Source organism: Trichechus manatus, unplaced genomic scaffold, assembly GCF_000243295.1.
Source record: "Trichechus manatus latirostris isolate Lorelei unplaced genomic scaffold, TriManLat1.0 scaffold00074, whole genome shotgun sequence".
Taxonomy (NCBI): Eukaryota; Metazoa; Chordata; class Mammalia; order Sirenia; family Trichechidae; genus Trichechus; species Trichechus manatus.
Window position 1 is genome coordinate 4,784,876 of NW_004444010.1, and position 27,116 is coordinate 4,811,991.

General features: G+C 37.5%; 1 protein-coding gene across 1 annotated transcript in view; it reads left to right on the plus strand.

Moving 5' to 3' along the window:
- The window catches only part of ITGA2 (integrin subunit alpha 2), a 133,878-nt gene that overhangs the window by 43,541 nt on the left and 63,221 nt on the right, over window positions 1-27,116 (plus strand). The window contains exons 3-7 of the mRNA XM_004380501.2: window positions 11,565-11,674; window positions 15,147-15,238; window positions 18,552-18,666; window positions 19,050-19,177; window positions 22,364-22,512. Of these exons, the coding sequence (XP_004380558.2) occupies window positions 11,565-11,674; window positions 15,147-15,238; window positions 18,552-18,666; window positions 19,050-19,177; window positions 22,364-22,512 (594 nt within the window). The remainder of the gene's footprint in view (window positions 1-11,564; window positions 11,675-15,146; window positions 15,239-18,551; window positions 18,667-19,049; window positions 19,178-22,363; window positions 22,513-27,116) is intronic.

The following is a 27,116-nucleotide window of genomic DNA, read 5'->3' on the forward strand; positions in this document are numbered from 1 at the left end:
CCTTTTTTTTTTTTTGGTGAAAATATACATAGCCAAAGATACACCATTTCAAAAATTTCTACATGCACAATTCAGTGACATCAATTGTGTTCTTCTAGTTGTGCTGCTGTTCTCACTTTAGATGAAGGTTTACAGAACAAAATAGTTTCTCATTAAACAGTTAGTACACATGTTGCCCTATGACAATGGTTAACAACCCCACTACATATCAGCACTGTCCTAACTCAACCTTGGGTTCCCTATCACCAGCTTTCCTGTCCCCTTCTGCCTTCTAGACCTTGTCCCTTGACTGCTGTGCCCCATTAGTCCCATTTTGTTTTATGGGGTGTCCAATCCCTGGCTGAACGGTGAACCTCAGAAGTGACTTCACCACTGAGCTAAAAGGGTGTCTGGGGGCCATACTCTCAGGGTTTCTCCAGGCTCTTTCAGTCCAGTAAATCAGGTCTTTTTTTAAACAGTTATTTTTAAAGTACAAGTTGAGCTGGGCCTTGTAGTCCATGTTTCTAAGAATTTATAGGCTTATTTTACATTAAGAGCTACCAGATTTTAACAAAACGATCTTGACTCTTTTGCTAGTTTTATTTATTATACTTTTATTACATTGTGGACTTATAATCTACAAACTGTTAGCGATACGGCTTTGAGAATTCTTGGGCTTTTTTGATAGTCTAAAGTGAGTTGCATAATTTTAAAAACAAGAATATCTCCCAGGCCATTCACCAATAGCTCCTGTCTGGTTGTAAGGAAAACTGTGGTCTGTTCTCCCTTGAATGTAGGTGGAGGGGCCACCCTGCTTTGAAGCCCTCAGTTTACACACAGGATGTTCAAATGTATGTGATGCAATCCTTATCAAAACAATCTACAAAAGACGGAAATATGTTTAAAATCATTTCCTGGAGCCAGTGTTGATAGGCACTGTTTTGTTTGTCTAGCCTGAAGGCCTGCCTCAAGAACCACCTGAGCTCATTATGTGAGTCAGCAACCATACAACCCTCAACAACTTGTGTGATGAGACCAGCTGGGAATCCGGGGTATTTCCATTTGTGGAAATGTATTTTCTTGTTTAGCGAGAGCTTGTTTTTTGAGAAGAGAGTAGAAATATTGTGTCATGGCAAAAAAAAAAAAAAAGTCAATCTATATATGAGCCTAAATTATAGTTTTAACTTTTGAATTAAGAAAATTTTTAGGAAAGCTCTATGTGTGCTATAAATACAACAGATTGTCTTCCACAGTTATGTCTGTGGAATTTTAGAAATTTTAAATTCTATAACAAATATCAAAGATTATATCTTAGCGTACTTTGGTAATTATAATAATGTCTAATATTTATTGAGCTTTCTTTCTTTGCCAAACACGTAATACTCATAGTAGCTCTAGGAGCTTTGTAACATTATTTCCCATTTTACAGATTAAGAGACTGAGGATTTAGAAAGATTAAGTAATTTGGCTAACATTACACAGCTAATAAGTAATAGAGATCGGTAGGTGCGAAACAGAGATAAGATGTTCCAAACGTGCATGTATTTTTTTAAAAAGAATTTAAGGAGGGGAATGGCAGAATGTAATTGGCACTTATATGTACTGTCTAAATTTTATTTTAATACAAGCTTTATGAAATAAGATAAACGTTCAGTATTTTGAGTCAAAAGTTCTGTTACAGAATTTATCCTATCATTTTTCCACTGGCTTTATCTCTAAGTGTTGCTTGGGCAAGAATGACAGTCACCCGCCATCTTTTCATTCTATAATGGGCAGGCATTTGACATAGAAATCAGGAGTCAGAGCACAACGGTTTTACCTCAGCTTCCCTGCCACTGGCTAGGAGATTTTAGGGAAGTCACACAACCTCTTTGCAATACAAAGAGGGTGCCACCCTTACCAAACTGGGATGTTTTGAGCATGTTGTGAGAAAAGAAAAGTAAAGCACAGCAAAAACTAAATTGCTGTGCCTAGGCGAGGCACCCGTGACAGCACTATGTAAAAAGATATAGGAAGCAAATTAGGTTTGTATGACTAGTTTCTCCCTACTGCCCCTCTTTCCCCTGCCCCTCAACCATTTTTCATCTGTCTTAGATTAGCTTCCATGCGTATTGAATTAACTTCAGTCCATTTCTTCTACTTCTTGGCCAAGAATGCTATTCTGATCCCCTTTCCAAAATAATCCTGGCTTTGTCTTTTATTACGGTCTTTAAATATTAGCCAATATCATCGTTTATGTCTGTTTCCAAAGATGAAATTCTCTTGCCATTAGGTTGTCATGGTAGTGCCATTTAACCTCCTTATTTCTGTTAGTCACAGTGTTTCCTTTTATTTTAAATCATATATGTATGCGTGTGTCTGTGTGTTTGTATATATGCCTTTTTTCTTCCATTAAATTTCAGTTACTTTCACTAACTTGTAATTTAGTCGAAGTTTTGTCTGTAAAATGTTAAAAGTCTGACTATAATATATTCTTCCACTTCTAAGTTTGAAAAACTGATTTTTAATATTTTATAAATAATCATCATGCTGTTGTCTTGTAATTAAATCTTTAGTCAACTTACATAACATAAATGTGTGATGTGGCGATCCCGTCAACAGTGACTTTCTCTTGGCTAACAGTCGAGGTAGGGTAAATAGGGAATCAAGTATACCTTTTAGAACTCCGTTCCTGCAGACTACCCTAGTATTGATTCACCCACCTTTTTCCTATCATACTTGTTGATTTTATTTTCACTAAATTAAAATAATCTATGGCTAAATTTTTTAAATGATTTGTGCTATTTGTTATAAATACAAACCTATAGTAGAAAGGGCACTTTAAATATCCCCTGCTCTAACTTACTTCTCCCTCCTCTTCTCTAGACACAAATTTGTGTGTGTACCTACAAGCACATGAACACCATGCACACCCATCTTTTGTAACTTGTGTATGTGATAGATCTGCAGATGCTCCAGTTAGGCTAGAATGTTTGGAGCTCTTCAATGATCCATGCAAATCCTCCAAGCCTTACCAGCTAATCTTATCATTTTACTCTTCCCTCTGTGATAATGTCTGGATGCCTGGTTCTGGAATAAAGTTTATTTACAAAGGTTAATAGAATCTACACACACACATCTTCCTCACGTGTGGTTGTCTGAATCATTTCTATCCATCTAACTTCATCTGAAGAGAGATATGGAGAATGTCAAGTGGGACAGGAGGAACCTATTTGTTCGTTTGTTTATGGTCCATACGCTGGGAGAAAAATGAGAACCTCTACTAATGAAGAGTTCAAAGGGACCCTGATATGATAGAAATAATCAGGGATTTGGAATGAAAGGCCATGGGTGCAGATCTAGGCTTTGATGCCACTTGAACACTTAGACTCGGTTTCTTTATGTGAAAAGAGGAATAGTTATAACACTTGACCTCACAGGATATTTACAAGAGTCAAAGGAGATAATGTAATAAAAAGTGCTTTATATACAAGCAGTATACAAATGTGGTCCCTATTCAAATTTTTATCACTGGTAAAGCAGCCATTTGCCAAAGTACGTGCCTAATTTAGCTCATGGTCTTTGATTTATGAAAATTTAGTGGTCTTAAAATTATTTTTCCTGTGGTATGGGCCCATGAACATGGAATCTGTATTGTCACAAGGTTTTAATGTGAATATTTCAGCATTTGATTTCAACTTCAGGAAAACTGCAGGTTGGATGAGTCAAAATAACAAAATTGGTTTGTTTAATTCACTTGCTTGCAGTGCAAAGCTAATTTCCAGGGTTTTTATGAGATAGAACAATAGGCTTAAGATGTCTTAGCAGTAATAGGATGGTGGACTCTGTTCATGGAACTAAAGGGTTTAGTTATCCCACTCTTTCAGGAAGCACTCTGGCAGCATAATAAGGTTTAGATACTAAAATTGCCTTTCAACATATTCCAAGGAGCTTACCTATTAAATTTATAATAGCAGTATTTCCCAACCAAGAGCCACAAATGAGCTCTTTACCAGTCTTTCTCTTTCCTGGAGACGCCAAGTCTTCATGGGTGAGTTCTTTCTGTCATAAACTCCTTTTATATTAACTAACAGGAGGCAGGTAGCCCTATAGGACTCACCGTGCATTGTCAATAGCTTACTACTGAACAATATAAGAAACAATACATTTACAGACTGCAGGCTTTGATATTTCTCACATTAATATGGATATTATATGCAATAGGCTTCTAATTCCAAGTGAAGTATCTCTTAGATAATTGTTAGATCTCAAGCTTAAAAACACCTCATGCTGAACTCCTGAGTTCCCCTGTCTATAATCTTGCTCTACGGACCGAAAAAACACCAAACCCATTGCCTTGAGTGGATGTGATTCCTGGTGACCCTATGTGTTACAGAGTAGAACTGCTCCATAGGGTTTTCTTGACTATAATCGTCAGGCCTTTCTTCTATGGTACTGCTGGGTGGGTTTGAACCACTGATCTTTAGGTTTGAGTCAAGTGCAAACCACTTGCACCACCTAGAAACCTGGTCTACTGACAGCATGATCCTTATCTGATGATGGCAACTCATTCCTTTCAGTTTCTCAGTCAAAAACCTTGGAGTCATCCTTGACTCCTCTATTCTTTTTTTTTTTTTTTTGTATTCCTGTCTTCAAAATAGAGCCAGAATAAGACACTTCTTACCACCTTCACTCTACCAGCCCCACTGAAGCCATCCATCATCTCTTATTTGAATTTTTGCAGTTGCCTCCTAAGTGCCTCACCTAGTTCACCTTTGGCCCCAAAACAATTATTCCCATCAGAGCAGCCTTTATAATCCTTCTCAAATGTAAGTCAGATCACATCACTACTCTGCTCAAAAGCCTCCAATGGCTTTCCCATTTCATGCAAAGTGAAAGCCAAGTTCTTACAATACATACAAGTCTCTACATGATCTGGCTCCATTACCAGTATGACCTCATCTCCCACCACTGTCCTCCTCACTCACTCTATTCCAGCCACAGGGCTTTTCCACTTGTTCTTCCTGCAGCCTGGACTACTCTTCCACCAGAGGTTTATGGTTCATTCTTTTTCCTCTTTCAAGTCTTTGCTTAAATGTCACCTTCTCAGTGAGGCCTTCCCTGACCATCCTAATAAAGATCACACCACTCCCCCATCCCACATTCCCAACTTCATCCTGCTCTTTTCTTTTTTCCCCGTAGAACCGATCACCATCTAACATACTGTATATTTTACTTATTAAGTTTATTGTCTATCTTCTCACTAGAAGTAAGCTCACCAAATCCAGGAAGCTTTGGCGGACTTTTCGATTATTGTATTACCAGTGCATAGAACCGTGTCTGGCACACAGTAGGCCTGACAACCACATACAGCCCCACTGGTTATATACTAGACAAGACCATGGTACACCATCTGTATAGACTACCATGGGAATGGTGCCCCCTGGAGTTGTGTAATACCAACACCCACAGGAGCTCAATAAACATTTGTTGAATTCAATAAAACATAATATTTTGCCCTAGTATTTTAAGTACACTTCTGTCAGTAATCTCTAGAAAAATCCCCTAGTATTGAAGGCACACTTGGAGAGTTTAGACACCCACAGACCAAAGGAAGATATTTATAACAGTCCCTGGATTGTGGGTTTGAAACTATCCACACCACCATAAATACTGTTTACTAACTAAACAAAGTATTTTGAATTCCACTGGCGGTGGGGAAATTGGCTATGTTTTGGAAGTCTGTATAATCACTATTTTCCCACAAGATAATTGAACAGTAAGTGTTATTTAGAGTAGTCTTGGAAGAATTCCCAGTTTCACTGTAGGAAAAGAGTAGTTTATATCTTAAAGTTTTGTTTTATTTTGAGGATCAGCACACACGACTGTTCATGCAGCTCTTTTGTCTAGTTGAGATTAAATTAAATCTGCTAATTCAAAGAAGCTTGGCCACACTTTGACAGGGTTAACCCACTAACTTATCCTATTTCCCACCTTGTAACACTGTCTCCTGGCATGTGTCTTCCTGCTACGTCTGATTACATAAAATTTTACAGATATATATACCATCCTCCCTCATCTTCCTGTCTGATTAAGAATGTCACAATTCTCTCCGAGTGACCACTGGTGATATCATAACGTTTCTTCCTGAAGGTTGAGTTGTCAGGAACCAGGACTTCACTGAGGTAGAAATGAGGAGGAGAGTCTACTGGAAACTTTGCCAGTAAAGAAGGTGACATATGATCTTTGAAATTTTCTCTGTAGCCTACAGCATGACTTGTAGGTTACTTATTAATGTGGTTAATTATAATTAAAGAATGAGTCACATACAATGTGGATATGCTTGTTACTCTTTAACAGTCACCAGAAATGGTCTAATTTTCCAGTATTTTTATCACCTCGTGTTAAGAGTTGAATATGACATAGTACTGTCAGAGACTTCTATGTACAGGCAGTCCTTGGGTTATGAACCAAAATCTATTCCTGTCTTTAAGTCAATTTTGTAGGGAAGTCAGAACACGTGCATACGGTTCTTATATGGCACAGAAGTTAAGAGCTATAGCTGCTAACCAAAAGGTCCGCAGTTTCAATCTACCAGCCACTGCTTGGAAACCCATTGGAGAGTTCTGTTTGTCCTATAGGGTTGCTATCAGTTGCAATCGACTCAACGGCAAAGTTTGTTTGTTTTCCGGTTTAGTTCAAGAAAAGGCTCAAAGACTTTTTCCACGATTTAAAAGCTCCATGTGCAGCAAGTGAAGGTGATTGTGATGAAGAATTTGTTGTGAGAGCCCCCGGTGGCACAGTGGTTAAATGTTAAGCTGCTAACCAAAAGGTTGGCAGTTCAATCCACCGGCCTCCTTGGAAACCCTATGGGACAGTTCTACTCTGCCCTATAGGGTCGCTATAAGTTGGAATCAACTTGTTGGCAACGGGTTTGTTTTGTTTTTTTCTTTTTTGGTAGAGGGTGGTTCAGTTGTGTGGGTAAATTTTCATAACATGAAAGGGCAAGTATGAGTTGTCTATAAATCGGATGTTCGTAACCCGGGGAAAACCAGTATTTTCTCTCTGAGATTTCAGGTACTTTCACATCCTTCCTGGTAAGTGGCACAAAACTTTGTAGATGCTTGCCTTTCTCTTTTTCCTGTCTGATTAATTTAGGAATGTTCCAATTCTCATGGTGGGGGTGGTTATGTCATAACCACTCCAGTGCTGTGAGCTGATCATCCTGAATTCTTAAACAAGGTGGGAGCAGACGACAGGGAGCGTGTCCAGGGAAATTTTTTTTTGATAGGAGACAACAAAGGACCTTTTGAACTATCTTGGGGAGAAAACAGGGGCAACTTTTGTTTCTTGTGTATCTCACTTGGGCTGTGTTAAGGATGGATGGGAAATGTGCACAATAGAAGACACCCAAAATAGCTGATTTGGTATTATCTGAAAGTATGCTGATCTTACCTGTTCCTACCTGCTCTCATAAACATATGGCCTGGATCCTGTGGCACACATGTGCACACACAGAAGGATGGCGATGGCTGTGTCTGATCTGCAGCCTCCTTACACACCACACAGCCATACCCACCATCACAGTAGGGGTGGCCTGACCTTTGCTTTCCAGTTTTTTCTCTTTGCCGGTTTTGGAAGCCAGCCCATCTGTTCAGATAGTTTTTCCAGTCTGCGTCGTATGCCAGGCCTTCTCACTGCTAAGAGGAAGAATAATACCCTAAGAGTTGAGCTTGGGCTTCAAAATTGAGCACACTTGGTTCTCCCTAGCTGTGTGAACTTGAGTAAGTTACTCACCTCCTTGGGTCTCAGTCGCTCCATCTATAAAATGAAGATGTTGTTGTTAGGTGCCATCGACTCTATTTCTACTCATAGAGACCCCATGTGACAGAGTAGAACTGCTCCATAGGGTTTTCTTGGCTGTAATCTTTACAGAAGCAGATCACCAGTTCTTTTTCCTGCAGAGCCACTGGATAGCATTGAACTGCCAACCTTTTTGTTATCAGGTGAGCACTTAACCATTTGTGCCACTAGGGCTGTTTGGGTGGCACAAACAGATAAGTGCTCGGCTACTAACAGAAAGTTTGGTGGTTTGAACCTACCCTGAGGTACCTCAGAAGAGAGGCCTCGGAAAGGTCACAGCCATGAAAACCCAATAAACACAGTTCTACTCTGCAATGCATGTGATCGCCATGAGCCAAATTTGACTCCAAGGCAACTGGTTTTTTAAATGGAGATAAGATAGTAAAGTTTATCTGAGCCATTTTTCGGATTAAATCAGATAATGTTGGAAAGCCTCACACACAGTGCCTGGCTGTTGTAAGATTTGCTGTAATTAATAGCAATTCCCAGCTTGCCGATGGTCAGAGCCACACATCCTTTGATAGTGTGTAGCTATAAGCTATACCGTGCTATTCTGTTCCCTGCATAGATCCCACGGTAACCTTTTGTTTTAGAAAAGGAAGTTTGATGCATAGTATTTACTTGGAGGCTGAATCAGGAACAGCTGACACAGAACAGTAACAGTATAACGCTTTGCTTTCAACTTGATTTGTTTCACCTTTTTTTTTTTTTTCCTTTTACTTGATCAGGTCATGTGCTGCAATAGGAACAGAATTAAGAATTTTCTACTTAACTTTTCTTCAGCTGAGGGAAGTTTTAAATAATACTCTAGAAACATCCATTCATTTGTTTGCGTTTTTACTCATTTGTTCAGCAAGTATTTTTTATTCAGTATTACCTCTGACAGGCACAGAACTCCTACCCCAATGGAGCTGTCCTCTCTAGTAGGGGATTTAGTCACTGGCAGGCAGTTACAGGGCAATGTGATAAAAACTGGGCCAGGGAAAGGTCAGACAGGATGGAAGCACTCAGGAAAGGCACCTTGCCGATTTGAAAGAGCCAGGGAGATTTCCTGGAGGAAGAGGTGTCTAATGGGAGACCTAACTAATGGGTTAGTTGAACTCTGCCAGCTTGTGTGAAGATGTGGTAGCAAGAGAGACCTTGACCTGGAGAAAGAACTGAGTTCAATATGACTGAAATACAGAGTTTTAGGAAAGTGCATGGAAAGAGAGAGGATTGGAGAAGTAAGCAAATGCCCAATTATCTCTCTCTTTCCTTTCTTGTACTTTAAGATGTGTTCTGCACACAAAAATCAGAGGTGGTTCTGTGTACTCCCATGGTAGAATGAAGACCAAGGACTTGTACAGACTGAGAAAATTAGCTGCTAGAGGACAGTTTTCACCATACAGTGTTTTCATCCATTTCCTAATTTCCTCTGAGTTGTCATAAATTTGAAGAGTATCAGATATGTTCAAACATGCATTCCATATCCAGCTACAGAGTCCCTTCCTCCACTTAAGTGAATATTGGGACTTAATAACATTCAACATTTCTATTTCCATCTTTTGCATAAAGCTTAACCTGTATGCCTGGTATTATTGTAATCCTGACTATTGGTAATATTTTAATGGATAAATTATCTGCTCATAAGAAAACAAAAGAGAGGGTTATTCACTAATTAGATAGTAGACAAGAATTATCTTAGGTGAAGGGAAGGACAGCACGCACTACAGAGGAAGTCAGTACAACTGGACTAAACCAAAGCACAGAAGTTTCCTGAATAAAACCAAACACTTTGAGGGACATAGTAGCAGAGGCGGGGGTCTGGGCACCATGCTTTCAGGGGACATCTAGGTCAATTGGCATAACAAAGTTTATTAAGAAAATGTTATGCATCCTACTTTGGTGAGTGGTGTCTGGGGTCTTAAAAGCTAGCGAGCAGCCATCTAAGGTGCATCAGTTGGTCCCATCCCACCTGGAGTAAAGGACATAAAAATGATACTAATGAAGAGTGTGCTTCTTAGCTTAAGTAGATACATGAGACTAAATGGATGGCTCCTGTCCAGAGGTGAGATGAGAAGGCAGAGAGGGTCAGGTGCTTGTTGAATGGATACAGGAAATCAGGGGTGGAAAGGAGGAGTGTGCTGTCACAGTATAGGAAGAGCAATTGGGGTCACCTAACAATGTATGTATAAATTTTTGTATGAGAGACTAACCTGAATTGTAAACTTTCACTTAAAGTACAACAATTAAAATAAAAAATAAAATAAAGACGACAAAAACCTTTCCTTTCAACTGTAGCCTTAATGAAAGTTAACTGAATTAAAGTTAGAATGCTCTATATTAGCTTGAGAATAATTATATATGATGGACAAGGGGAAAAGCTTAATATTAAATTTATAATGGTTCCTTCAAAATCATCTGTACTTTCTCCTTCCATGACTGCTCATGCTGTTTCCTCTGCTAAGAATGTCCACCACCACCTTCATCCTTCAGTGTCCATCTCTGAATCATATGTCATTTTAATATTTGTTCCATAAAGGAACTTATTCACATATTTCAATTCATTTGTATTATTATCATGGTACTTGTCATGTATTTTAATCAGGTTTACTAGATTTACTAGACACATGGGACACATAATTAATGTTGTTTAATCGAGAGTGATAAATTATTTACATGAAAAGCTCATGAAAGAGTTTAAGATTCAAAGTTCAATAATCTAATCTTTCCCAGCTTTGACAAGTATAAACGTCAAGGCAAATATGTTTTTTAGTAATTGAGCACTGAGTAATTAACCTGCGACAGTGTCTGAAGATCAGACTGTTAGACGGGCTCTTTCTGACCATTCTTCTGTGGCCAGAAATGTCTAGTAAGTAGTTCTGCAGGGAAACATGTAACCCTGGTTAGAGAAGCTCCGTAGAAAGTGAGACTAACCAAAGGAAGAATGTGAGCACCAGTCTCTCTGTCCTCCACATTCTGTACCCCAGCTATATCTGCACTGTTACACCTCCGGAGACCCCCCATACTTAAGTTATTCTGCAGTTTTGCTAAAGATCCCCCTTTAAAGGCAAAAAACATAAAGCCACTTAAATGACTCATCTGCTCCCTAAATGAATTAATATATGAAAGTACTAAGGGCATAGAAAGGATTCAAAAAATCTTAGTTGTTGCTCTTGGTTTTAATACTGTCTCATTCTTTAGATCTCTGCTAAGCAATATGGTAGCCACTAGCCACATGTGGCCACTGAGCGGTTGAGTGTTGCTAGTCCACATTGAGATGTACTCTAAGCATAAAATAAGTTTCAAAGACAGTACAAAAAAAAAGAATAAAGAATGTAAAATAGCTCATTAATGAGTCTATATTGATTACATACTATTTGGGATATATTTAGCTAAATAAAATATATTACTGAATTATTTTCACATTTGTTTTATATTAATATAGCTCTTGAAAATGTAAAATTACATATATGGCTCTCATTGTGGCTTGCATTATGTTTCTCTTGGACAGTGCTACTTTATAAGGACCCCCCTTTCCCAAGCAGAGTGTTGTGGCAAAACAGCTGTATTGTATACACTCATCAAGGTTCTTGATTAGCTAAAAAGCAAGGAAAAGGGTCATATTATCACTGAACAAATATGAACTGTTCACTTATTAAAAATTGAAATTAAATGTGGTGTTTGCTGGTTCATGATCAGTTTTATCTTGAAAAAACTATAGTTAATATTTTATGCCTAATAGAAATAAATTCTATTTCTAGGTTACTGGTTGGTTCACCTTGGAGTGGCTTTCCTGAGAACCGAATGGGAGACGTGTATAAATGTCCTGTTGATCTATCCACTGCTTCATGTGAAAAACTGAATTTGCAAAGTAAGTTTTAATTAGCAATGTGATTTTTCACAGATAACAAAATCTCGTTTGTTATATGCCCGACTGAAGAACAACAACAGCAAAATGGACAGGTTGACTGCCTTTATCTCTTTAGTCATATGGGGCCCAATTATATTCCAAATTTCCAGCACAGTTTGATTTAACATGACACATGGAAGCATGCTGCCTCATGGATCCTCTACCCCCAGACTGTGGTATGATTTCTATCTACTCTTAGATACATTTTTTTCTGGTTACTTGTAGAAATCTGAGGCTATCCATACCTCTCTCCCGCCTCTTCTTAAAATGAACCACTATGTGTAGAAATTTCAGTACTAGGGCTGAGTTGGAGGTGCCTAGAAACACTCTGTTTCTGATCATGTCTAAATGATTTTGTTGTAATAAAATTATGATTGATGATTATTTTCTATTTTAATTATCTGCATCTCAGACATCTTCTATGAATGCAAAAATTTACTAAAGATGCAAGAACTAGAAAGCTACATGAGTGATATTTCCATGCAATATTTCCTGATACAAGTAAAAAATTAGTCAATTTGATCAATATCACGTTATCATCATCATCATCCAAAAAAACCAGCAGTGAGGAGTCATAGAGGTCTCCTGAAGAATTTAGGCATGAATTAGGAAATATGGTATCATGAATATAAAGGGAGAGAAGAGTTTCAAAAACTCTAAGACTTTAAAACAGGTGCGTTTCTTACAATACCTCTGTATTTCTAATGTCTGACATAGTTTTTGGCATACAATAGGTCTCAATAAGCATGTTTTCAGTGACATGGAAGGAGTATCAGTGGTGTCAACTGTTACAGAGCTAAAGCGTATGAGGACTGAGAAAAGATGGGCCTATGTATTTAAGGAGGTTGTGGGTGACCTAGATCAGTAACTTCAAAACTTTTTGAACACTCATTCCATATCTATATATTTATATCTGTTTCAAATAATAAAGCTTTTGAACACTCACCTCCATATCTTTATTTTTTAAATTATGTACATGCACTGACATATCGTCTTAATAATACATTTACATAAAAATAAACCAATAAAAATATAGATATAACAGTTCTATTACTTTCTTTCTGCACCCCAGTGGATCATTTGTGTGTAGCTTGCTGGTCTAGAATATAAATCCAGTAGTGTTGAGGGGAAAAGATAGATTACAAAGAATTTAGGAGTGGATGAGTAGTCAACAAGTTACAAGGAGTGAAAGTAAACATCCATTTCCAGAAACTTAGGAGTGAAGGAGAGCTGGGAGAGCAGTTCAATGGGGTAGCAGAGTTAAGAAAAGAATTTTCTATTAAAAAAAAAAAAAAGGAGATGACCCTATTTGGGAGAGTGGAAAGGGGCTGTGAAAATGGAGTAACTATTAGTGACTATTAGTCACTGAGTGGTTTAAAGTCAAGAAAGGTGTGCATCAGGGTTGTCTCCTTCCACCATACCTATTCAGTCTGTATGCCGAGCTAATAATCCGAGAAGCTGGACTATATGAAGAAGAATGGGGCATCAGGATTGAAGGAAGACTCATTAACAACCTTCGATACGCAGATGACACAACCTTGCTTGCTGAAAGTGAAGAGGACTTGAAGCACTTACTGATGAAGATCATCTACCACAGCCTTCAGTATGGATTACACCTCAACATAAAGAAAACAAAAATCCTCACAACTGGACCAATAAGCAACATCATGATAAATGGAGAAAAGACTGAAGTAGTCAAGGATTTCATTTTACTTGGATCCATAATCAACCCTCATGGAGGCAGTAGTCATGAAATCAAAAGACGATTACATTAGGCAAATCTGCTGCAAAAGACCTCTTTAAAAGTATTTAAAAGCAAAGATGTCACCTTGAAGACTAAGGTTCACCTGACCCAAGCCATGGTGTTTTCAATCGCCTCATATGCATGTGAAAGCTGGACAATGAATAAGGAAGACTGAAGAATTGACGCCTTTGAACCGTGGCGTTGGGGAAGAATATTGAATATTCCATGGACTGCCAAAAGAACAAACAAATCTGTCTTGGAAGACGTACAACCACAGTGTTCCTTTGAAGCAAGGATGGCAAGACTATGTCTCACATACTTTGGACATGTTATCAGGAGGAAACAGTCCCTGGAGAAGGACATCATGCTTGGTAAAGTAGAGGGTCAGCAAAAAAGAGGAAGACCCTCAATGAGATGGACTGACAGTGGCTGCAACAACGGGCTCGAGCATACCAACGACTGTGAGGATGGCGCAGGACAGGGCAGTGTTTCCTTCTGTTGTACATAGGGTCGCTACGAGTCGGAACCAACTCAACTGCACCTGACAACAACAACAGTAGTCAGGATAGGGTTAGCCAATGGAGTGAATGTCACGGGTACATGGGAAAATGAGTCTTAGGAAAAATGCTGCCTCTCTAAGATATAAAGGAAGAAGATAAAAAGTAGGAGTACTGAAAATGACCTTTGGATAGTGATCGGAGAAGTTGAAATTGCTCTTAGAGTGTGATTTGTCTTCTCTGCAGTAGACAGGTTACTCACCAAGAGTGATGGGACCTGGGTTGAGGTTGAAGACTTAAGAGGAAAGATAAAGTTTTAAAGCAATCATTCTGGGAAAGGAGAGAAGGTATCTAAGAGAAATGAAACTGGCAAAGATGACTTGGCAGAATTGAGAGAACATGAGAAAATAATGATATTATTGAGGAGAATTGCAAAGTTCAATAACTCAAGGATAGATACAGTGGATAATGCCCTAGTTCAGTGGCAGAGAGGAGGTTGGAGAGATTTATTTATTATTTTACGTGGCTAGTATCATGACTTCTCTTTTAAAATTCACCCACTATCGCTTTGAGCACTAGGAACCCTGGTGGTACAGTGGTTAAAGTATTATTCTGCTAACCAAAAGGTCAATGATTTACTCGGACCCACCAGCAGCTCACTGGGAGAAAGGTATAGCAGTCTGCTTCCGTAAAGATTTACAACCTTGGAAACTCTATGGGGCAGTTCTACTCTGTCCTATAGGGTCACTATGAGTCGACAGAAGTGGGTTTAATTACTTTAAACTAGATTCTGTCATATGGCATTCTTTGGTAACACTTTAAGGATATTTTCACTGGTAGAGAAAAAAAAGCCACCATGACATTAGAAAGAACAGGGTGGCAAGGTGGGTTCCAAATGGAGTCCTCAGATGTGTTTTCTTTAGCCAGCCCATTATTTTTTCAAAATCTAAATTTGAATACCTATAGGTTGTTCCCTCTCCAGGCCCCACTCCTCCCTAATATGTTATACTCTGCAGTCTCATACATTTAAGTAAGCTGCCAGATCACTGAAGGCATCTGATTTCCATGAGATTATATGATCTATGACACTAAATTCAGTGCTACATACAGCTCCCAGTGTGTATTTTTTTTAACAATTTTAAATAAATAGTTGAAGATTTAATAACTTTTTTAATGTTTTCCCCTTTGAAAGCTTCAACCAGCATTCCAAACGTTACTGAGATGAAAACCAACATGAGCCTCGGCTTGACCCTTACAAGGAACGTGGGAACCGGAGGGTTTCTCGTGAGTGTTTACTTGTCTAATCCTCCTTCCTCTCGAGAAAGTATGTAGTCAGTGTCTTCTCACCATCTTTCCCATCAAATCGAATGTTGATATTTAAATGCTAGAACCTGCTTTTTCATAAATTATGCTATTCCGGTATCCAGTGTAAAATAACAATCTGTGGCTGTGTTGACATTTTTAGGATATTCAGTAAAACCATACTTAATGTTGCCACAGAATGTTTTGAAATAAGGAAGCAAAAGGAACGTTAATTCTTTGCTGTTGGGAGGTGTGCTCAGTATTTCTTGATAATAGCAGAACCCCAAGTCTCATTTCTCTCCTAGGAATGGTAAAAATAGGTACTAGTATTTCACAAAGTAGGCTTCCAAGCTAAAGAGCATTTCTTGTAGCCTTTGACTAATCTGATATTACTTGAGGCATGGCTCAGTCTCTCACCTTACTTGATGTTAGTATTTACTCCCATTCAGTTTCTAAAGTGCTGTGAAAAGACATCACAAATCAGTGAAATAGAATGCCTTTTAATAAGTGTTGCAAGATAATTGGCTAATAATTTGTACATTGAAGTTATGTTTCAAATGAATTAAAGAATTAACATAAAAAATCAGAAGAAAAAAGGGAAATTTTCTATAAGAAAGGAATTTATGATGGAAAACGAAATATAGGGAAATTGATATAGAGAACTGATTAAAAGATTTTACGATATAAAAATTGAAAAAATCACACACCAAAAAAAGTTTAAAGGCAAATAAAAACCCGAACTTGTTTGAAATTCCTACCAATGCATATAAGTGTACTTTAATGATGTAACCTAGTTAAAATAATCTTGAAAGCTTAATTTAGCTTTACATTAGTTATAGCTATAATATTGACATGCTAAATTTAAAAGTTTATGTGTATAACTGGATTATTATAAAAATGTATGCAATTTTGAACGACGTCATTTAATTTTACTAAGAGATGTTAGTGTTCAGACAAATTCACTACCACTAAATAAATTAGGTATTGCTTATAATATGTATTATATCAGAGCATAAATAAATATTGCAATGAATCTTCAAGGTTTGTCATATTCCAAGTCTTTATTAATAGGGTTGCTTTTATTTGTTTATTTGTTTGCTTGCTTGTTTGTTTTTAGAGTTGAATAAATTCTGAAAGAGGAAAATATTGAAATTTGGGGATTACAGAATATGCTTCAAAAATTTTAATTGGTAACTCCAGATAAAGTAAAATACAACTCCAAGAGAATTTGAGAGATTAATTTCACAGTCAATGCAGCTAGCAAAGGGGTTGGGGGGAGGGCAGAGAAAAACAAAGAAGAAAGAAAAAAATCAACTCAGTGTTGCCTTTACATACCAAAAAGGTCAAAATCTTAAGAATTATGTGGAAAAGACGGACAATCATCAGTTTTTTTTAACCTTCCTAAATTCTGGGCTTAAAACAGGAACATAGTCTGGCATTAGCAATTGGCGTATCCTAATTTCAATGTCTTTACGTTTTTTTCCGTTACTTAATAAAATAACTTTATGAGTTATTATTTTTCAAGGTGATAACCCTACGATAAGCAGTTTAGGGGACAGATATGGAAATCAAAAATTGGTACTTGTTATTTGGTAAACTGTCCAAAGCCATCAATAATGATTTTCCCCTGACTAACTGGCAAAATGAACCAGTTTTATAGGAAGAAAAACTATGTGTTGCCAATTAAGCATGAAATATGAGAACAGCTGCTTTCCTCTTGAGCTACTAACAGTTTAACTAGGTCAGATTTTTTTTTTTTTAATTCTTCCACTTGCTTCTTTCAAGTGTGTACCTTTCTGTTCAGTTTTAATAATTGATCCACAACTTTACATAATGTTAAACTTTGTATATTTTGGGGGGATCTTAACTAGACTTCTTCTCTTTCCTGTTTTTCTCCTTTTATACCTAGTGACTTTAATATTTTTTAATCTAATGTTTCCCACATTTTACATGGATTTGGTTAGAGTTTTTGGCATTCAAGTGCTGCTTAAAAGGAGAGAGTTGGGATTGGGCTAATGGAGATATTTAGAATCAGAGCATGTGTGATGTGGGCAAGGAGACAAGGGCTAACCAGCTTTGATGACTTGGAAGAAAGGCCTGGTGATCAACTTTCAAAAAATCAGCCATTAAAAACCCCATGGAGCACAGTTTTACTCTGACATATATGGTGTCACCATGAGTCAGAATCTATGGCAATTTTTTTTTTAGTGGTTGGAATTCCTCAAAGTAAAGAAATATTTTATAGTAGAGTTAAAAACTGGCAGTCCATAACCTCATTTGTGTTTGTTTAGCTGATATAGTGTTTGTTTTTTTGGTTCATTTGTTTTTATTGAATTTTGAATTTTCAAATTGGATCTTTCTGGCTCTCCTTGAAAAACTGGAGTATCCTGTAACACAGCCTATTTCACACTGGTGGATGAGCAGGAGCCATACTGGCCTGCCCTATGTAGAAAGCATGGGTTCTTCAGTTCACCGTGGTGTCTATACCTGCCCCAGAGCACTCTTCTAGTTTTCCTACCTGGCCGTTGAAGGCACTTGGGTTTATGGAAACCCTGGTGGTGTAGTGGTTAATAGTTCAGCTGCTAACCCAAAGGTCAGCAGTTCAAATCCACCAGGTGCTCTTTGGAAACCCTATGGGACATTTCCACTCTGTCCTGTAGGGTCAGTATGAGTCAGAATCGACTCAATGGCAATGGGTTTGTGTTTTTTTTTGTTTGTTTGTTTCTATATAGCATGAATGGAAGGTGCAGCGGAAAACTGACAGTTAACAACAGTAGTGATAATGATACTGGCTAACAATTATATAGCACTTATTATTTACCCAGCACTGTTATAAGTGTTTTACATCTATGGACCCATTTAATATTCACAACAGCCTTAAAAGATAGGAAGTATGATTGTACTTATTTTACAGGTGAGGCACCTGAGGCCCAGGTAACTGAGACACAAAAAATAAACCCTGTACTTGTTTTCTTCATGGGGAAGGAAACACCCGTTTTCTCTAACTTGCTACATGGCCTGATAGTCTTCTCCCCATGCTCACCCCTGCCCCTGACAGTTCCAGTGCTCCTTCTCCTGGGAGGCACTCTTGGGCACAGAACTTCTGCCACTGTCTCCCTCACATCTGCTGGCTCCAGTGCACAGTCACTCAAAGGCATGTTTAACTTACTGGTTTCAAGAGTTGACAATTCCTAACATCTTATGAAAGAATTGAGATGATTTCTGAGTTTCACAAATGGAGAGGCAGAAGTGTAGCATTTTCATGGTGTTTTTTATTGTTCTCATTTCTTTGAAGACATGTGGTCCCCTGTGGGCACAGCAGTGTGGAAATCAATATTACACAACTGGCGTTTGTTCTGAGGTCAGTCCCAATTTTCAGCACTTGGCCAGCTTTTCACCTGCAGTTCAGAGTAAGTAATGAATACACACAGAGGGTCTTGGTAATGTCTTATAGTTAAAAGAGGGGGAAAAAATTTATCAACAAGTAAATTCCATTTTACTTGAAGTCTTATTGTTATATAGCCATAAAGTTTGATTTGGAGTCCCTGGGTGGTACAAAGTGTACAGTTGCTAACTGAACGGTTGGCAGTTAGAGTTCACCCAGAGGTGCCTTGGAAGAAAGGCCAGTGATTTACTTCTGAAAAATCAGTCATTGAAAATTCTTTAGAGTACAGTTCTACTCTGACACACATGGGGTCACCACGAGTCAGAACTGACTCCAGCAACTGGTTTGTTTTGATTTAAAGTTTGATTTACTTATGGAAATCTGTTTCTTTCATTTTTTCCTACATAGCCTGCCCTTCCCTCATAGATGTTGTGGTTGTATGTGATGAATCAAATAGTATTTATCCGTGGGAAGCAGTAAAGAATTTTTTGGAAAAATTTGTACAAGGCCTAGATATAAGCCCCACAAAAACACAGGTATGAACATCAATAATACATACACTACTCCATGACTTTCTTTCTGAGAAAATGTTACATATGAAGTCTTAATTTTTGCATGTGTCAAATCCCGACGTTAATTGCATTGAAGGTAAACTTGAAAGTTAATTGAAACCTGTGCTACATGTAGGTCTTCCACAGATGACTTTGCCCAGTGCTGGTCTTTTGAGCTTATTTCTGACACAGGCATCAAGGGTATGGGATATAATACCATAATGTCCTTTTAGTTGCTTACTTTCCCCCTCTAACCCATGAAATTATCAATACATTTTAAAAATCAGTATGTATTTTTTTTTAATTTCCACTTGTACTAATGATGAATTCCTTTTGTTTATTCCTTACTGGAGAAAAAGTCATCCTTGGATCCTGGGATTTTTATAAATAAGTCCATAGATAGCACAACTTTATCACTTATCATTTTGTAGTCCTTTATCCTATCCTGTTCTTGCTGCTTTTTTTTTTCTCATAGGACAAGTCTTTTTAATAATTTTGTATGGCTCCCTGTATTTTAAGAAGTCTTTAATCTGCTTTTATATATTCTTGAGGTAGGCAAACACAACTCAGGGACAAAAGCTTCATGCTTCTATAAGAAGACTGAATAGCATCTATTAAAAAATTTCTGTTCCTGTGTTTTACCTTTCTGACTGGACCTGCCATTTCATGGGTCACTCTGGTTGTAGCAGCACATTGAACCAATGTCAATAGGGCCCAGTTCCCAGAGCTCCCAGTTTATTTTCCTGGGTTACAGCTGATGTTCCAATGTCCAACATCTAGTCAGTGGTCATCGTTGGACCATTTTTCCCTAAATGCTTTGCAGTTACCTATATTGATATTTGCTTTTCTGATATACAGTATTATAAAATATCGTTACATGTTTTTTTCGCCCATTGGCATTGCTTTTCAATACCAAGAGTACATTAATGTCCACTGAAACTTTGAAGGACTCACTGTGGGCTTTTACCAGAAAATTCTGTTAAGTAAGACTGAGCATAGGACTGGTTTCTGGAGAGCACTACTGTTAAAAGACCCTCATGAGAGAAGTTCTCATAGGTACCTGCTTCTCTCTCTCTAAATGATCTACCCACATAATGTGACTTATTTTAATTAATAATCTCTCATATGGAGTCCATGGCCTTCTTCCTCTGTATCTCCAATATATCTCATTCTTCTCTAGAAGTGGTTGAACTCAGTGTTGTTTCTTACAACCTAAATTTCACCTCTTTGTAAGTCTCAATACGCCACATTTCATTAAATCGTCTATTTTTACCTTCCCTTTTTCTCACACAAAAGTTCTGTGCCGTGGGAGTTACTATCATCTTCCTGTCATATTGTTTTTGTTGTTAGGTGCTGTTGAGTTGATTACGACTCATAGCGACCCTATGTACAACAGAAGGAAACACTTCCCAGTCCTGCACCATCCTCACAATCGTTGTTGTGCCTGAGCCTCTTCTTGCAGCCACTGTGTCAGTCCATCGTGTTGGAAGTCTTCCCTTTTTTGCTGACTCTCTACTTTACATGATGTCCTTCTCCAGGGACTGATCCCACCTGATAACATGTCCAATGTACGTGAGACATAATCTCGCTATCCTTGCTTCTAAGGAGCATTCTGGCTGTACTTCTTCCTAGACAAATTTGTTCATTCTTTTGGCAGTCCGTGGTATGTTCAGTATTCTTCACCAACATCACAACTGGGAGACATCAATTCTTCGGTCTTCCTTATTCATCGTCCAGCTTTTGCATGCATACAAGGCGATTGAAAACACCATGGCTTAGGTCAGGCACACCTTAGTCTTTAAGGTGACATCTTTGCTTTTGAACACTTTAAAAAGATCTTTTGCAGCAGATTTGCCCAATGCAATGCGTCATTTGATTTCTTGACTGTTGCTTCCATGGGTGTTGATTGTGGATCCAAGTAAGATGAAATCCTTGACAACTTCAGTCTTTTCTCCATTTATCATGATGTTGCGTATTGGTCCAGTTGTGAGGATTTTTATTTTCTTTACATTGAGGTGTAATTCATACTGAAGGCTGTGGTGTTTGACCTTCATCAATAGATCATATTAGACTTTGTCATATTAGACTTTGTCGTAATAGACTTTGAAATTCTCGGAGTTATTTTTGACCTTTTTCTCCCTCTCAAGTCTTACATTTTATCCTAAATAGAGGAGCCCAGAAATATATTATTACCCGCCATCTTCCTGGTGCCTAGCTAACTGCCTAGCTAAAAAAAAAAAAGCCAATTGAACTCAGAAATCCAGGCCTTGCTGCTTTCATTTTTCTTACATACTGACCCCTGTTTCAGAAACTCTCTTACCACTAATCTCTTATGGCCACTTCCTATTCTAGAAGCACCATTTCCTAGGCTGAGAGTGTGATTTCAATGCCTGAAAATGCCGACATTAACAGAAGAGTATGACCTTGTAAAAATCTGCTGTTTGAACGAAGTTTTCTTTTTCCTTGGCAATTTAATGCTTCTCTCCTTGATCTAAAAAGGATTAGAAAATGTCTTCAAAAATCTTCTTGAGAAGTCATTTTGTCTTTCAAGTAAGACTTTCCCTCTCAGGCACATTCCCTGAAGGCCAGAAATGCTCTATCCTGTATGTACATATAGCAGCTTTCTTCCATAGATACTGACACCCGAAGTTAGAGGGGATCCAGCACAACAAATAGATCTAAGTTTGTTGAATTATTAGGAGTGCGTTACTTTTTCTTGTATGCAACTCTAGTTCTTTGTTTATTACGTATTTACCCTCATTAGCTTCCAACTATGACTACTTATAATTTTTACAGGCTTATATTCACTTACAATTAGAAAATTTATTTTTATCACTCTAATCCTCCTGTTATGAACCTTGTTCTAATATTTATTCATATTAAAATATTATAAGGCAGTCCTTAAAAATCTACAATTATTAAACTTGAGAACCAAAGTGTAAGCTGTAGTACGTCATCTTGCTTGGCAATAAGTAGTGCTGTTGTACACTGATAGCCTCTAATAAAGAAGCCATTCCAATGAAAGGAAAAATAACTATACTTTAGAACAAAATTGAAAGCGATTCTCTTAAGCTATCAGCCCAATGTACTCTTGATTTTGATTATATTGGTTAAATAGAAATTATTTATAACTTAATGACATCACAGTAATAAACTTCTGCTCTTTTGAAGGTGGGATTAATTCAATATGCCACTAATCCAAGAGTTGTGTTTAACCTGAATACTTATAAAACCAAGGCTGAAATGGTTGAAGCAACATCCCAAACATACCAACATGGTGGGGAGCTAACAAATACATTCAAAGCAATTCAGTATGCAAGGTAAGTTGTGATGCTAATAGGCTGATATTTTAATAAGACAGAAGCACTTATGTGAAAGTAAAAGGAGAGAAAAGGCAAAGAAAAATAATATACCGGATACTTACACTTAAATCGGAACAAATAAAGAGGGAAAGTCTGAGCATTATAAAACTTGAACACTTTGGCAGCCGGGAAATGTAATTAAATTCTTTGATTTCTAGGATTTTTTAAGATATTACATGATTTTTCTAAGATTTTACATGAAGTAAATAAAGTGAGAAGAGCTTAGGTTAACACAGTAGGAAAAGGAACAATCTATAGTTCTGAGTTAATATCTTTCATGGCTACAAACGACTTGAGCTAATGAAGCACTTCGTTCAAGTTAACAAGGACCGTGGTACCTTAACATTAATCACGTAAGAATCTGAATTGAATTGAATGGGTTTATTATACTTGTTACAATCTTCAAGGAGTGTGAATTTTACAACTATATGTTGTTGTTAGGTGCCATCAAATTCTGTTCTGACTCACAGCAACCCTGCGTACAACAGAACAAAACACTGCCCGGTCCTGCACCATCCTCTCAATCCTTGTTATACTTTTGAGTCCATTGTTGCAGCCACTGTGACAGTTCATCTCATTGAGGGTCTTCCTCTTTTTCACTGACCTTCTACTCTACCAAGCGTGAAATCCTTCTTCAGGGACTGGTCCCTCCTGATAACATGTCCAAAGTATGTGAGATGAAGTTTTGCCATCCTCACTTCTAATGAGCATTCTGGCTGTACTTCTTCCAAGACAGATTTGCCTGATCTTCTGGCAGTGCATGGTATATTCAAGATTTTTCACCACCGCCATAACTCAAAGGTATCAATTCTTCTTCTTCAGTCTTTCTTATTCATTGTTCAGCTTTCACATACATATGAGGCGATTGAAAACACCATGGCTTGGGTCAGGTGAACCTTAGTCTTCAAGGTGACATCTTTGCTTTTAAATACTTTTAAAGAGGTCTTTTGCAGCAGATTTGCCTAATGTAATCGTCTTTTGATTTCATGACTACTGCCTCCATGAGGGTTGATTATGGATCCAAGTAAAATGAAATCCTTGACAACTTCAGTCTTTTCTCCATTTATCATGATGTTGCTTATTGGTCCAGTTGTGAGGATTTTTGTTTTCTCTATGTTGAGGTGTAATCCATACTGAAGGCTGTGGTATTTGATCTTCATCAGTAAGTGCTTCAAGTCCTCTTCACTTTCAGTAAGCAAGGCTGTATTATCTGCATATCTTAGTTTCTTAATGAGTCTTCCTCCAACCTTGATGCCACGTTCTTCTTCATATAGTCCAGCTTCTCAGATTATTTGCTCAGCATACAGATTGAATAAGTATGGTGAAAGAATACAACTCTGACATACACCTTTCCTAACTTTACACGATGGAGTACTGTCTTGTCCTGTTCGAACGACTGCCTTTTGGTCTAAGTACAGGTTCCTCATGAGCACAATTAAGCGTTCTAGAATTCCCATTCTTCACAATGTAATCCATAATTTGTTATGATCTTAGCCCAGTTTCTCTATTTTCTCAACTCCACTGACCTTCATCTTCATTCTACTTTAACCAGTTACCTTTTAAAAAATGCTAATCACTCTCCTATTGTTAAAAAATAAATGAGAACAATAAGCTCAGCTTTTCTTAAATGTACTCTTGCATTTTTCATTTTATTGTGTATTCCTTCCTTCCACTACCATAATTCCCTGAAAGAAGAGACTATATCCCCCTCCACTTCTTTGAAACATATAGCAATGCCACTTATAATGTCCTGTTAAAGATAAACATGGCTCTCTTAATCACCCAGCCCTATGATCTTGTCTTAAGCCTCATCCTCTTTAGCTTCTCTGAACATTTGACAATGATGAACACACACTGCTATTCCAACCTCAGTTGTCATGACACTGCAGACACCAAGAATCCCTGGGAACTCTGTCAACAATTTTTGCCTCTTCATTGGCTCCTCTTCCTATGTTTTCTTCACTAAATAGAGCATTTCTCAAACCTCTGTCTCAGTCCTCTTTTTTTTGTAACCCTTCTCTCTTAGGAATTGTATCCACTCTCATGGCATCAACTATCAGCCCTGTGTGAGTTACCCAGTAACTATGTTGCCAGCCTGAATGTTCTCCCAGACCACACAGGTATCCAGCTGATGCTGAATGTCTATTTGGAGTTTTGGCTCACTTATCAAATTCAATATACCCAAAACTGGCCCTTAATTCTTTTTCCTACCCCTCCTCATGACTTTGCCATTTTGATTCATGCTACCCCCTACTACCTCAGTCATTCAGACTAAAAACTGGATGGTTTGCTTTATTCTTCCACTCCTTCTTAGATCACACATCTGGTCAGTCAACACATCCTGTCATTTCTATTTCTGTAATTCCTCTTATATCTGTCCCTTCTTTTTTCTGCCTATATATTTTAGTTGCCTTTTCTACTATTAACTGGTGATTCTCCCTACATGTCTCAATAGCAGATTCATCATGAGAAGAATCTGAGTTCATCCACATTGTCCCTGTTTCCAGCCAGGCCATCTCATAGCTGCTGGCCTGTCGATAGATTTGCTGCCAGTGGATGAAGTGCCCTTCCTGGTACAGTAAAAGGGGTAGAGAGGTAGAGTAAGTTGAGATAGAAAATGGCTTCCTAGGAATAAGAAACTGTTGAGGCCCCCATTTCTCAGTAGAGAATATGAGTGTGGCATTTTTCCCTGGAAGGAGCCTGGGAGCCTAGCAAGCTTTCTTTTCCGGGATAAAGGCCATGGTTTAGGTGGGATTTCTATGAGTTTAATCATCTTTTCAAGGAGCCCTTGTAGCACAATGGTTAAGTGGTAAGCTGTTAACAAAAAGGGCGGCAGTTTGAACCTACCAGCCACTCCACAGGGTAAAAGACTTGGCAATCTGCTCCAGTAAAGGTTACAACCTAAGAAACCCTATAGGGCAGTCCTACTGTGTCCTATAGGGTCATTATGAGTTGGAATTGACTTGAGGGCACACAACAACACAACATTAGTCTCTTCAAAGCTTTATCTTTTCTCTCCTGTGCCATTATCTCCCTTTTACCACCATTTTCCAAACTAAAGGGATTTAGTCCATCCATTACTAGGGAATCACTTAACTTCTTATTCACACCACACAGAACTCAATTTCCTGTATTTCTTTTGTCTGTTTATTTACAACATCTAATAGAATTCGAACCTGACTGTCAGTAAATATTGCCATGTTCCCATTCACCTTATTTTATTGAGTACCTACAGTTTGTAATTTATTGTTCCAAGCACTGCAGGTAATTAAAACTAAATGAGACACAAGTTCTGCCCTCCAAACATTACTGTCATATAGGAGATCAAATTATGTCATAAAGAATATACTTCACTCAAAAACAGTAGATGTGAGTAATGTAATTCAGATTTGCCTGGCTGACAAATATGGATTATTCTCTACATTTCTATTTTCTACAATATAGAAAACAGGAAAAGTTTTAGGAAATAAAAGGATGTGCTCAGTTTTAGACATGTTGAATTTAAAGTGCTTCCCATGTGTTCAAGTGGAAATATTCAGCAAGCATTGGATACATAAATTTGAAGATGAGAGGGATGAATGGAAAACAGATACAGACTTTAGAGTATCATCATATATGTGATAGTTAATCCAAGGAGTTTGTGAAATTACCCAGAAAGAATGTGTAGCAGGAGAGTCCAATGGATAGAGGAAAAATAAAAGTTGTTGGACAACTGGCTAACTATCTGGAAACAAAGCAAAACTGAATCCCTACCTTACTCCTTGCACCAAAATAAATTCCAGCTGGATCAAATTTTTAAATCAAAGTAACTATTAAGGGAGTAGGAGAAAATGTAGGTTATTACAAAAAAATAGTCATAAAGATGAGAAACCCTTTTAAGATATCACACCATATATAAAAAACAAAGAGGTTGATAAATTTGATTATATCAGATATAAACTTTCTGTATAGAAATAATACAACTAAAAGGAAAATTTATGAATAATGAGTGGAAGAAATTATTTACAATATATATGACAAAGGATAATTTCTTTATTAATAAAGGAAGCTTACTAATCATTAAAAAAATAATGAACAAAAAAATGGGCAAAGATAAAGAAAAATCCAGAGTTCATATAAAAATGCAGATGGCTAATAATGTATTAAAATGTTCATCTTTTCCTCAAAATACATATTAAAATAACAGTTATCTGTTATCTCTCACTAATCATAATGCCAAAAATTAAAAAGTTTAATAATTCTCATGGTTAAGGAACAGAAGTAGAGAAACTTGTTTTGTTATTCACTGATGGCAATATAAATTAGTGGAAATTTTGAAGGACAATTTGGCATTATCCATCAAAATTTGAAAAGTGTATACCCTTATTCCCAGCAATTCCACTGTTTTTTTTTTTTTTTTAAATATTTTATTGTACTTCAGGTGAAGGCTTACAGAACAGATAGTTTCTCATGTAACAGTAACACATATGCTGTTTTATGACATTGGTTAACAACCCCACAACATTTTAACCCTCTAAATTCTCAACTTTTTTTTTTTTCTTTTGTGAAAATACACATAGCCA